Source organism: Vulpes vulpes, chromosome 12 (assembly GCF_048418805.1).
Source record: "Vulpes vulpes isolate BD-2025 chromosome 12, VulVul3, whole genome shotgun sequence".
Lineage (NCBI taxonomy): Eukaryota > Metazoa > Chordata > Mammalia > Carnivora > Canidae > Vulpes > Vulpes vulpes.
The window spans coordinates 106,154,264-106,168,018 of NC_132791.1; the positions used below are offsets into that span (position 1 = coordinate 106,154,264).

General features: G+C 43.0%; 2 protein-coding genes across 10 annotated transcripts in view; both read left to right on the forward strand.

The window, feature by feature from the left end:
- PRDM10 (PR/SET domain 10) overlaps positions 1-4,738 on the forward strand; it is a 96,864-nt gene extending 92,126 nt beyond the window's left edge. For all 6 annotated transcript variants that reach the window (XM_072729330.1, XM_072729333.1, XM_072729332.1 and 3 more), the window contains one exon: positions 1,754-4,738. In XM_072729330.1, coding sequence (XP_072585431.1) covers positions 1,754-1,954 — 201 coding nt within the window. In that variant the 3' untranslated portion in view covers positions 1,955-4,738. The remainder of the gene's footprint in view (positions 1-1,753) is intronic.
- A 1,302-nt stretch (positions 4,739-6,040) lies between these two features.
- NFRKB (nuclear factor related to kappaB binding protein) overlaps positions 6,041-13,755 on the forward strand; it is a 38,899-nt gene continuing 31,184 nt past the window's right edge. Inside the window, exons 1-4 of one of the 4 annotated variants that reach the window (XM_072729338.1) lie at positions 6,041-6,169; positions 7,601-7,679; positions 9,441-9,596; positions 11,927-12,128. In XM_072729338.1, the coding sequence (XP_072585439.1) occupies positions 9,462-9,596; positions 11,927-12,128 (337 nt within the window). In that variant the 5' untranslated portion in view covers positions 6,041-6,169; positions 7,601-7,679; positions 9,441-9,461. Of the gene's footprint in view, positions 6,170-7,586; positions 7,680-9,440; positions 9,597-11,926; positions 12,129-13,755 lie in introns of all 4 variants that reach the window. The other 3 variants (XM_072729337.1, XM_072729336.1, XM_072729339.1) reach the window with 3 other exon arrangements.

Sequence of the window (13,755 nt, forward strand, 5' to 3'; positions counted from 1 at the left end):
AATATGTACCAATTCATAATTGATCACCTTTTTTATGTGCTTTGTGGAGAGTATTCATGACTATTGGTCCTCAGCTGGATTGGGAGAGAATAATTGAATGAATATGTTACAGAGCTCTTTTAAGCTATTTTAAACGTTCAACCCTCCTCCTCCGCAGAACATTGCTGTGAATTATCTTGTTATATTTAGATTGGGCAGGTCAATTTTGGTTGTACCTGCTACCTCTGTTTTTATCTTCACTGGTTTGTTCTGGTCTGCCTCTAAGTAATTAGAAAACAGAGTATCTTAAGTTTAAATTACGAAACATACTCCTAAGTGACTAGGGATATTGGGATGTTCCCAGGGGAAGACTATTTCCCAAGAAGTCTCAAAGAGTAGCAGGGTAGTCTAGTGGCCTCAAAACCTGATTTTTCCCTCCGAAAGCATACTGAGAGCTTACCCATTTCTTAGCGCGCAAACTCACATTAATTAGACTTAGGAGAGATTTGTAAATCCAGGGTAACACTATTATCAGTGAAGACAATAGCTAATGTAAAATGGAATAGTCTCGTTGGCATAATCAGTGAAATTTTTACTCCTGGTGGGACCCACTGACTCTTTACCTTTTTTTGGCCAGGAATTCATTTGAGAACCTGATTACAGTCAAGGACATTCCTCTCCCCCTGCCACAACACACACACACACACACACACACACACGCACACACACACGCACACACAAATTTAATGTACATTTTCCAGGGTTCATAGAATCTCTAGCCCACCTGTGACTACCTAGTTGTTCATGGACAGTAGGCTGAGAACCAGCCCCCTCCTCCTAGAAAAAGACCCACATGGAGAACCAAATCGTAATCCGAGATTGAATGAGTATGGACTCAGAGCACATGGCCCTAGATAAATCAAATGGGTATTTGGCTATGGCTTTTTCTCTGGACAGAGCTTGGAAGGCAGAGGGCTTTCCTCTGTGACGTTTCTTTTCTTAGCCTATAGAGGAAACCAATCACCTAGTCAATGGACACATTCTTTCTTTAAAAATGTTAACTTAAGGAAATAGCTACTCCAAGTCTGTGAAGTCTTCATGATCAGAGGAAAAATAATGACAATGCATCTTTTCATAAAGCTAAATTGATTCAGTGTAAGGGACTTTATTCTAAGATTGTACTCTTCTTATACTTTTGAGTGTTAAAATTTCTCTCATTTGAGAGTATCATCCTAAAATCTACTCTACTTGGCAAAATAAAATTTGGGGATACTTATTATTACTTTTAATTTGCTGATCTGTGAGACTCTGAAGTCTAGGAACCACTGATCTTGACTACCTGACTTGGGAGTCTTTCTGCCTTTTTATGGGAACTTTAAATATCTCTTTTGTGTTCTATTTTGTATTACTCTTAAATATTAATTGACAGACAGCAATCTTATTTTATGAATTTCTAAATTCTTAGGATCAGTACAATAGCTCATGTTTCCTTTGCCACATAGATTACTATTATAATGCAAATTTCTGTACATGAAGGTCTTCGCTATATTATTTGGTAGAACACCTAAGGCAGTCCCTTAAATTACCTTTGTAGTCTATTACTGTGACTGATCCATCCCCTCTAAAGTACTTACATAAAAGATCTCACAAAGGTGCCTATTTTGGTGTCATGTTATAACATTTCCTTTCCAATTACTTTTTATCTCCACCAAGAGCGTCCCCCTCCCCCATGTTAGACTTCAGATTTCTAAAGATCTTTTTTTTTTCCCCCTAGGGTCATTATGTATTATCAGAAAGTCAACCAGAATTGGAAGAAAAGCAAGCTTCTGCTCTCTCAGCAGGAGTCCAGGTTCCAGCAGCTACACACAGTGACTTGGACCCCCAGACCACCAGCCAACAACAGCCCACACAGTACATCATTACAACCACCACCAATGGGAATGGGAGCAGTGAAGTGCATATCACTAAACCTTAACTTCTTCTACCCTTGAGCTTGAATCCAGCGGTCACATCACGTCTTTTCTCATCCATAAGTCCAAAAGCTTCCAATACTTGGAACTCTTTTTTAAGCTTTATCATTCACTCAAGAATTTGGAAACCACAGTTTTGACACTCTACACACACTTGGGCTTCTTTTATTAACGTCGTCTTTACCAAATTGACTCTAGGAGCTTCTGCCATGGAATGGAGATCTTTCAGGGGAAAGTGGATTTCAAGGTGGAGAAACTTCACCTTGTACTTGAGTTGTGTTTTTTTTTTTTTTTTTTTAACACATTGATAGGCCTTACTTTTCCTTTGTGGAAATATTAAGTGGTGTATCACGTTTGTACCAAAGGTGGAGAAAGGATGTGCCAAGTCCATGGCCACTGGACTGCTTCATTCCAAGCCATGGCACCAAAGGAGAGGGGCATTTTATTCCGTCGGAACTGCTTCATCTACTGAATTTGCATTTTCAGTAATTTAACAAAGGGAGCCTATTGAATATAAAAATAAAGATGATGAAATAGAGGCTTGATAGTGATGTTCTGAAGGAAAAACTGTTGTCTAGATTTTTCTTATTGCTGATTTAAAACAACAACAACTTGCCTCTTTGGGAAAAACTATTGTTGGGCTACTATTATTGGTAGTGCTTTGCACAGATGCTGGCCTTCAGCCACTTAGACGAGAACCTCCTGGTCTGAGAGATCTTACTTTATTACTCCACAATGGTAGACTCCCTGTAAGAGAAAAGGTTTGTTTGATGTCAGCAGATTTTAAACTCCTACACTAAAATTTTGCCTCCCCCTTCTCTGGTTGTGGTGTATTAAAAAGGAGGTGTTTGAAATCTCGATACCAAGAAAAATTACTCAGATAATTACATATCTATAAAGTGAAAAGCACTGAAACATTGTCCTGCCTTGCAGGATCCATTTACCATTCATTGGTAAAGGATAAGTTCCTTGCTCTTATCAGGTGTACATTCAACTCTCACATCATCCAGTGTATTTTAGTACTTCTTATGCTGTCTTAAAATGAACATTCTTTAAGGTTAGGTGGAAAGGTGGCCCTCATTTTTTTTTTTTTAACATTTTTAACTTATACATATTGTAACTCATCTGGACCTTTTGGAAAGATGACCAACTTCACACTTAGGGGAAAAATTAAAATGTGGGGACCATTTATATGTCAAGGTAATTATAATGGATGTGGGAGAAATCCAATCTTTATGCATCTTACACTGTCATTTGGGAGGGAAAAAAATCTGCCTCAGTGACAGTTTTTCTTGTATGTGTTCCTGTTTGCTGTCTTGTTGGCTATGAATTCAACGGGGGGAAAAGATTTCCCTCCTTTTTACTCTGCATTCCAATTGTACACATAAATCATCACAGAAATCAGTACATATTTTAGCAACTTTTTATGACATACCAACACATTTTTAGAGTAATTATCATGTGATAGAACTTATCACTCCTGAACAGAAAGACCTAACTTCTATTTCAAATGAAGTTAACTAATGTATTTTATTTACATTTCTGGGTTAAAACTGGTTCTACAAACTAAAGTAGAATAGCTTCTTTATAGTACAGATACCTTTTTGAAAAGGAAATGATTCTGTTGAAATAACTAATATGTAGATTTTGCACTTTATTTCTGAGACCTCATTCATTTAGTTATCCCTGAAAATTTGGGCCCTAAAAGAACTTGAGAAAGTTACTTGGGTAATGTGTAGACCCTAGGGATTGGACTCTATCTTTGGTAACAAAGATGTCACGTTGATGTTTTCAGTAGAAAATATTGAACGTGAGTCACAAAGCAGAGACTCTGGATCCCAACATCCCACAATGTAACGATTGTAAATATTCTCGTGTCCAGTCTAGATGGACTTGCTAGACGAAGAATATTAGACTTTGCTAAAGGTCCAGTTTTAATTTTCACACCTTAAATCTGGCCCTTTTGGGTCCTTCTTAATTTGAACCAGCAAAGTACCCCCCCTTCCTCAGGAGTAACTTACTGATGAAAAGAGAAAACTGTCACTGAACAGAATGTTCATTTCATGCCAGTTATTTCAAGTTGTAAAATACACAGACGGAAATGGTTTGGAAGGACCTCTTTGTTTTTTTTCCCATTTAAGTTTTTTTTTTTTCTTTTTCTCTTTTTGTACTTATGTGGAATAGGCAAAGGATCTAAAACTAGTTTGTATGTTATCAACCAGAGATGCAGGTGGCAGTCAAGCCAAACTACACTTCTTTAAGATCAGGTATTCTCCATGTTCATTCCAAGTTAATAGATTTTTCAAAAGGACTTGGATTTGAAGAGATGGTGGGTTATGAGCCATCTGAAGACCAATATGGAAAAAAATGTATGTAGCCAATGTTTATATTGTGGCCTCTCTTAGGACATATCGGCACGCTAGACTTCAATCAGTGCAGTGTGAAAATTTTGGAATAGGTTACATACAGATTTTACATTTTTATTGTTTGATTTGTGTCCGCATAAATAGCCATTTCATCATGTAAAATTCCTATTGTTCTGGAAAAACCTATTATTTTGATCTTCTTGAATTGTTTTCTGATTTGGAATTATCCTTTCAAAAAACTTTCAAGATATCTAGGGCTAAAAAGCACTTCATGAGATGCTAAGGCTGACCCGCAGGTTGAAAATATTGACCCTATCCTGTTATTTAAATGTGAACATTTATTGTACATTCAGTGAGTTATAGTGTTAATAGTCTTGTGCTACTCAGCAGGTGTAAAAATCAATAAATATTTTTTTTAATAAACATCTTCCTTGTTTGTATCGTGAAGCTGCAAGAACTACTGAGATTGTTAGTTTTTTTAAAAAGGATTTTTTATTTATTTGAGAGAGAGAAAGAGCGATTGCTGGAGGGGGAGGGACAGAGGGAAAGAGTCTCAAACTGACTCCTGGAGGACCAGAGAGCCTGCTAGGGCTCAATCTCACAGCCTTGAGATCGACCTGAGCTGAAATCAAGAGTCGTGGCTTAACCGACTAAACCACCCAGGCAACCCTCCCTTTTTTTTTTTTTTTTTTTTTTTTTTTAATATTTCAATTCACAGTGTTTTGACTGGATCACGCTGGTCTGGTCAGCACACAATGTAAGTGAAGTTAGGGATGACAACTATGGGCTGGTGTTCCCCTGCCCTTTTACGTGGTGGTTTCTAACTCAAGAACCTCCCCGCGGTCTAACAGGCAGGGACTAGGGCAGGTGGGCAGCCAGCAGGGGAGCGAAGACTGGGCTTTCTCTGGAAACCACTATTTTCCAACAAGGCAGGAAGGCTCGTTTTCGCCTGGCAGCTTCCCAGACGTGTTTCCATCCAGTGGAGGGACCAAAGGATGGTCTCTGCACGGCTGCAGGGAGTGGCTGTGCATCAAGTCGCCTGAAGCTGTTCTAGTAAGACCCCGTGAACGAGAAAGGGGCCGGCCTGGACTGTCAACAGGAGGAACGTTTTTAACCGCATTTCTTCGACGTGCGTATGCTTCCTTTCCGAACACCGGGGCCCGGGACAGGCGCACAGGCTCCGGGCCTGCGTTCTCCTCCCTGAAACTCGACGAAGCTGCAGTTTCCTCAGCCGTGAAATAGGAACAGTGCCCGGGAACGTGCGGGGGCTGGAGAGCGCTCAGCACAGCGGCTGGACGGGGCGCGCCCTGCAAACAAGCCTCAGCTCCCGGCCAGGGAGGATGCACTTTATGTTTTCTTTAAATAGGTACCTTTATTATTCGGCACAGTGAGATCCTTCTTTTTTCATAAATATTTTATTTATTTATGAGAGACACAGAGAGACAGAGGCAGAGGCAGAAGCAGGCTCCATGCACGGAGCCCGCTGTGGGGCTCGATCTCGGGTCTCCAGGATCACGCCCTGGGCCGAAGGCAGCGCTGAGCCGCTGCGCCGCCCGGGCTGCCCCTAAAGCCGCGCTCCGCAAGCTTCTGCGGCAGGTGAGACCGAGAGGCCGCGCGCAGCCTGCAGCCCAACCCAAACCCAGCCGCGCGGCCCCGCCCGGCCCCCGGCCCCGCCCGGCCCCCAGGCCCCGCCCCGCCCCGCGCGGCCCCCGGCCCCGCCCCTCCAGGCCCCGCCCCTTCCGCCGCCCGAGCCCGGAGCGTGCACGCACTGAGACGCCTTGCGGGAGCGAGCGCGTCCCGGAGCCCGCGGGCCGAGAAGCGCTGCGGGTTGGGGGACCCACGCCTGCGGCTCAGGTGAGGGCGGGCCCGGGACGGCGGGAGGGTCGGCGTGTGGCCGGGCAGCGGGGAGAGCGAGCGGCCGGGCCCCGAGGGTCGCGGCTGCCGTAGGCCCGGGGCAGGGCGGCGGGCGAGGGGCAGCCGGGCGGCCGGGGGCGGGGTTAGGGTTAGGCGCGGCGTGGGGGAGGGGCCGAGCGCGCGGAGGGGCCTCTCGGGGGGGCGGGGCCGCGGGCGGGCGGGGGCGGGGTTAGGGTTAGGCGCGGCGTGGGGGAGGGGCCGAGCGCGCGGAGGGGCCTCTCGGGGGGGCGGGGCCGGGCCGCGGGCGGGGCGGGGCCGCGGGCGGGCGGGGGCGGGGTTAGGGTTAGGCGCGGCGTGGGGGAGGGGCCGAGCGCGCGGAGGGGCCTCTTGGAGGGGCGGGGCGGGGCCGCGGGCGGGGCGGGGCCACGGGCGGGCGGGGGCGGGGTTAGGGTTAGGCGCGGCGGGGCAGCCTGGAGGGCGGGGCCTCGGCGGGGAGGGGCGTGGCCACGGGCGGGCGGGGGCGGGGTTAGGGCTAGGCGCCCCCATGGGGGAGGGGCCGAGCGCGCGGCGGGGCAGCCCGGAGGGGCGGGGCCTCGGCGGGGCGGGCGGGGCGGGGTTAGCTGCAGGCCCGCGGGTTGGGAGCGGGCGTTTGCTGCGGAAGCAGCCCGGGGTGGAGCTTGGGCGTTGGGGACCTTGGGGAGGGTCCCGGGGGCAAGGCTGGCCCGGGTGCGGGAGCCACCCCGCTGGGCCGGTACGCAGGTCCCAGCTGCCGCAAGGCCCAGAAATCCTTGGCTTCCGGGGTTCCGACCCTCCGGCTAGCCCCCTGCTTTTTTGTATTTTGAGATCCTATTCAGAATAGTAGCAGGGCCGAGGTGGCCACTCGAATAGATTAAATTCAGCTACACGTCTGTCGTAGTCGAAGAAACTTGCGAACAAGTTGTGGAGGAGGGCGATCCTCCTCCTCCAAGAGTCCCTGGAACCCTGGCTTTGCCCTTTTTACCCTTTTCTGCATCAGTTTGTAAAGAGGACCTTGCTCTAAGCATCAGGTTGCTTCTGCAAATCTCGCTATTTTAAAGTTTTCTTAGACTCCCGCACCGTGCGCTTTCTCACCTGCTTCAGTTCCTTAGGCACCAAGAATGTTGAGGATGCTGCAAATCCCCAGGTACTGAAAGGTGACGGAGCACAGTCGTTTGGAGACCCATCTGCTTTACCCAGCAGTAATCTTGCTGCAGAATCTTTACATAAATCTGAAATCTCTAAAATAGAACTTGAAATAATTTGAGGGAACATACTTATTTTAGTAGTAGTATTACAGCTCTGCTTTTTATCTTTTAAAAGAGTTTTGGAATCAGAAGTCGTTAACATTACGATGCTTATATGAGTGCATTAAGTCATATAAAGTGTCCTCCATCTGGAGATTATTTATTGTAGGATTCCAAGGTTGGAAATAACAGAAGACCTGGTGCAGCTCCCCTTTGTCGTGCAAGTAAGGAAATCGACACCTGTCAAGGTAAGGTTTGCCTTAGGTCACCGAGATTGGGCTAGAAGTTTGGCATCTTGACTCTTAAGTCTTTTTTTTTTTTCTTTCCATTTTATCGTGCTTGTTAGTCCATTTGGTAGGACTAGGAGATAGAATTGACTTAGCAGAGTGGTAGAGTGACTGAGTTCATGCTCTCTGTGTTCAATCCTATGGCCTCAGCTTTAACAGATGATACTTGCCATTAGCCTAACAAGATGCTCTCTGAAGATTTTTTTTAAAGATTTATTTATTTATTTGAAAGAGAGCACAAGTGGAAGGGGCAGTGGGAGAGGGAGAGTCTCAAGAAGACTCCTCACTGAGCGTGGAGCCTGACTTGGGGCTTGATCTCACCACCCTGAGATCACGACTTGAGTCAAAACCAGAGTTGGATGCTCCCAGGCACCCCTGTAAAGTTGTTTTGATATGTCTATTTCTAAAGATGACCGGCAGTGTTCAGTTATTACAGGAAGGAGAAAAGTAGCATTACATTTACGTGGTTATAAATACCAGATGGACCTTTATTTTTACTTATTTATTTAAAGATTTTATTTATTTATTCATGAGAGACACAGAGAGAGAGAGAGGCAGAGACACAGGCAGAAGGAGAAGCAGGCTCCCTGCAGGGAACCCGATGTGGGTCTCAATTCCTGGGTCTCCAGGATCATGCCCTGGGCCAAAGACGGTGCTAAACTATTGAGCCATCTGGGCTGCCCTCAGATGGACCTTTAGTTGGTAGATTGGCTACTACGTTTACTGGCTGTTGTGGTCAGTCAGGTGCTTGGAAACCCCAGAGTTTATGTGGACTAAAGTCATATTAACATACTCCTCTTTCATAATTCCAACTGAGAGTTTATACAAGAGGTGTAGTGTTAAAAATGTGTGTGTATAGTCAGGCAGACTTGAGTTTCATTCATTCATTCATTACCCCGAGATTGGGTAAGTTATATATCTACTTTGATCCTCAGTTTTAATGTCTGTGGAATAGATCTGAAGATCCTGTCTTGCACAGTTGTAGGAATTAAATGAGATGCGTGAAAAGGCCCGGCACTTAATAGGCCCGCATTAAAAAACTTACTGTTAGTGTCTGACCTTTACTAGTCTATATGAGTGATGTTTCTTTGTGCAAGCACAACAGGGGATTACTAAAAAGACCAACAGTAATAGTTAAATTCTTTTATGAAAAAAATTTTTTAAAAGATTTTTATCTATTTGAGAGAGAGAGTGCACAAGTATGAGCAGAGGAAGGATCAGAGGGAGAGGGAGAAGCAGGAGCAGGCTACCCGCTGAGCAGGGAGCCCGATGTAGGGCTCAATCCCAGGACCTGGGGGTTATGACCTGAGTTGAAGGCAGATGCCACCCAGGTGCCCCAAGAAATTATTTTATGGTAGATTATTGGCCTGAGAAGTCAAAGTTATGAACTCTGATCTGCTTATCATTTAATCTCCAAGTCTCATTTTGCTTCAGTGTGAAATGAACGTATAAGAAATTCTGTAAATTTGGGAGTTACTCTAGGAGCATTCTGAGCAACAAGAGGCCGAACTAGAAAAGATTTGAAGATTGAGATGAGAATGCCGTGATAGAAGAGAGAAGAGGTGTGTAGCTGTAGTGAGCGTATGAGGATAAGGTATAAAACTAGATTTGAGTTTGACTACCATCTGAGTCAGAATACTTTCTGAAGGAGCATGGGTATCAATCAGATCCCTGGGAATCCTGCCTTTCTATCTGGAGGTATGACTGCGTGTATTTGTCTAGATTATCTGTGGCACATAAACAATGGATTCCTTGGACCATATGCTGACGGATCCCCTGGAACTGGGTCCATGTGGAGATGGCCATGGCACACGTATTATGGAGGACTGCCTCCTGGGGGGCACCAGGGTTAGTCTGCCCGAGGACCTTCTGGAGGACGTAAGTAGTAGCAGCGCCACCGTCTTTTCTCTGGCACCTTGCCCCTAACCATAATCCTAAGCCTTTTTCACACTTTACAAGTTTTCAGTCTTTTATGCTTCTTTTGGTTTCATTTTCTATATTGCAGCCAGAGTGATCTCTCTCTCTTTCTCTTTTAATGTAACATCTTTAATATTGTGACTCGAGAAGAAAGTGTAAGGTATATACTTAAGCCTTATTTTGAACCAGATAGTTTTGAGCAGTTAACAAGAAATTATATATTTTAAGAACAAAATTATGAATGTTTATGTTAAATTGGTTACTCACATTGTGGATCATGAAACAAAACCCAACATACTGTATCTGTCCATAAAGTAACCCTCTGGTCAGTTAATAGGACATGTCCTGGGTTGGGATTTTGTGCTTTTGGCTCCTTTCACAGGTAGGCTGTGTAATCATCATTATCATTAAGGTAGCTATCACCTACTAAGTGCTTATTGTGTGCCAGACACTATGTGTGCCAAAGCCCGTATTTAGTTATCTTGTTCACTTTGCTGTGTTCCACATATACAGACAGGTGTAGAGTGTCCTATAGCAAGCACTCATTTGTGCATCATCCAGTTTTAGAGATAATTGCATTTAGTCATACCTGGTTCAGATTTTTTTCCCTAATATATCAAACATAGATAAAATTAAAGCCACTACTTGTTCTCTCTGCCTTCTGAAGTAATAAGTACTGACGTTGACAGATTCTTCTCATCCACGTTTTCTTTGCACACTCTTTCAGATAAGTCTTTTTATGTTATTCATTTAGTCAGCAAACACTTGTTTTATTAAGTGCCTAATTGTGGCAGACACTGAGATACTAGGAATAAAGTAGTGTCCAAAAAATAGCTTTGCAGGGGAAGATCTTTGACACTGAGGTACTCTAGTACATGCGTGCACAGATGCCTGGTACGTGGTTGGATTTCTGGTTGTCTTCTGCTGAAGCCGTTTGGTGGCTCTCCATTGTCCTTAGATAACGTCGCAAGTGCTTAACATGTTTATAGGTCCCTTGCTCTTCTGTCTTCTGTCCGCAGCTCCCTCTCCCTTTGTATCCTTGCACTAGCCGTACGTTGCCTCAACTCTCATCGTTACTAGAAAAGTGAACTTTATCACATGTAAGAAGAGTATATAAATATGGTGTATATACAGTTTAAGGAGTGATAAAACAGCCATGTAGCTCCTACTTGGGTTAAGAAGTAGAATGCTAATACCATTCAAACACCCACAGGTAATTGCTATCCTTTCTTTTATAGTAATTCTTCCATTTTTATGATTTTGCTCTATAGATTTTTAAATTTTTGTTTATCTGTAAGTAATCTCTATGCCCAGTGTGGGGCTTGAACTTTATGACTTGCATACTCTACTGACTGAGCCAGACGCCTCTGCTCTGTGGAGTTTTAACTCTCCTGCTTCAACTTTTTTTTTTCTTTTTTCTTTATTTTATCCCTTAACTCTTTTATTTTTATTTTTTTATTTTTTTAAGATTTTATTTATTTATTCATGAGAGACAGAGAGAGTGAGGCAGAGGGAGAAGCAGGCTCCATGCAGGGAGCCCAACGTGGGACTCGATCCCGGGTCTCCAGGATCAGGCGCTGGGCGGAAGGCGACACTAAGCCGCTGAGCCCCCCAGGCTGCCCCCTTAACTCTTTTAAATGTTACTTCCTCTGTTCTCCAATACCTTGGGTCTGGGACATGGGCTGCTCCTGTGTACATACATCAGTGCTTCTCAGGCTACATTGTAATTGCTTGTTTCCCCCTCTGACAGTGTGTATGCCAGTCTAGCTTAGTACTCAGCACATACAAGACAGATAAACGGTATATAGTTGAGCTGAAAATGAACTCCATCCTGCTGCTTGTCACTCTTCACAGGTGACTCAACCCCTCGTGTTCTTTCCTCCGTAGCTTTTTCTTTCCTCTCGTCTTAAATTAAATTCAGTTGTCTATCCTACCTATTCCTTATTGGTAGAAATGGTTTCCAAATGAGATTCTCTCTACTGAGGTCATTTTTCCTTTGGATTATTAATTACTGTTGGGTGTAAGATAGTGGTTTTTATATGTAGTTATTGCTAATCTCTAAGATTTGTGAATTGAATAAAGATCAGTGATGTTTTGGTTTAAACAAACTTAAAAATTTGGATATAGTGATGGTTGCGCAATAGTGCGAATGTACTTAATACCACTGAACTGAACAGTTAAAAATGGATAAATGGTAAACTTTATGTTGTGTATATTTTGCCACTCACAGAAAAATTTAAAGCTTGCTTTTCTGTTGTTTATTTTTCTCTTGCTTTTCCTGATTGTCCTAGCCTGAGATATTCTTTGATGTAGTCAGCCTCTCAACATGGCAAGAAGTATTAAGTGACTCTCAACGTGAACACCTCCAGCAGTTTCTGCCTCACTTTCCTGAAGACAGTTTTGAGCAGCAAAATCAGCTCATCCTAGCCCTGTTCAGTGGGGAGAACTTCCGCTTTGGGAACCCTCTGCACATTGCCCAGAAACTTTTCCGAGGTACGTAGCTTGGCATTCTGTCTTTGAGAGCAGTGGAAGAGTAAGAGCGTGTTCACTTATGTGAATGCTTCTTTCTTCGTATATTGTATTTATTTTCATGTACTGATTGATACTCAGACCATGTGGGACCCTTTGCCTAGATTGCCTAGACTGTTTTGTTTTTTTTTTTTAATAAAAAATTTTAACTTACACAAGAAATACATTGATTTATTGTAAAATGAACTTAACTGTGTAACCACCACCCAGATCAAGAAATAAAGCATTACTAGCGTCGTATAAGCACTCTTTATGACTAGTCTTTAAAAATTTTTCAAAATAGTTGTTTACCGTTTGCTTTATCACACGTACATATGTATGTGTATATGTGTATTTGTATGTCACACATATACTTTTTTTTCCTGCAGAAAACATGATACTTTACTGCCAAGCACTTCAGTATGTATGTATCTCCTAACAAGGACATTCTACTATATCATCACGTCTTACTATCACACCCAAGAAATTTTATAATGATCAAATATCATAGGAGAGCTCATATTCAAATATTCTCACGTCTTCCCTAAATCTTGTTTATAGTGGCTCTTTTATTTTTTCCTTTTGAATTTAGGATCTATTCAAGGTTCATGCATTGTGTTTGGGTTACACATCTCTTGGCTTCCTGAACCTCTGCCTTTTTTTCTTTTGTCTTTCAAAAACAATGACTTTTTTTAAAATTTAAGTGTAGTTGACATGCAATATCATATTATCTTCAGGTGTACATCCTGATTCTCAGGTATATTCTCAAGTGATCACCATGATCACCATGATACATTTAGCTACTATCCGTAACCGTACAAGTTCTTCCATGTTAACTCTGTGGAAGAGTAAGCATATCCTCTAACTATTTATATGGATAAATAGTTTATGTATATATCCCTTTTCATCCATTCATCTATTGATGGATGCTTAGTTGCTCCATGGCTTGACTTGTGTACATAATAATACATAATACATAGGGATGCATATATGTGGTTTTTGAATTAGTGTATTTGGTTTCTTCAGATAAATACCTAGAAGTGGGATTGCTATAGTAACTCTGTTTTTAATATTTTAAGGAACTCCATACTGTTTTCCAGAGCTGCTACATTTCTTATCCCGCCAACAGTGCACGAGGGTTCCATTTTCTCCACATCCTCATCAATACTTACTTTATCTTGTCTTTTTGGTGATAACCATTCTCATAGGTTAAGGTGATATCTTGTGGCTTTGATTGGCATTTCATTGGTGATGAGCATCTTTTCATGTGTCTGTTGGTCACATGAAACCATATCCTTTGCCCATTTTTGATTGGATTATTAGGAATTTTTTGGTGTTGAGTTGGAGTTCTTTATATAATTTAGATAATAACTCCTCATTGGATATATCATTTGCAGATGTTTTCTCCTGTTCAACAGGTTGCCTTTTTGTTTTGTTGATGGTTTCCTTTGCTTTCCTTGGTTCTCTAGTTTGATGTAATTCCATTTGGTTTTGGTTTTTGTTGCCTTTGTTTGAGGAGAGAGCCAAAAAAAATAATGCTTTATTACCTATATTGATGTCCCAAGGGTTTACGTCTGTGATTTCTTCTAGGAATTCTATGATTTTCAGCCTT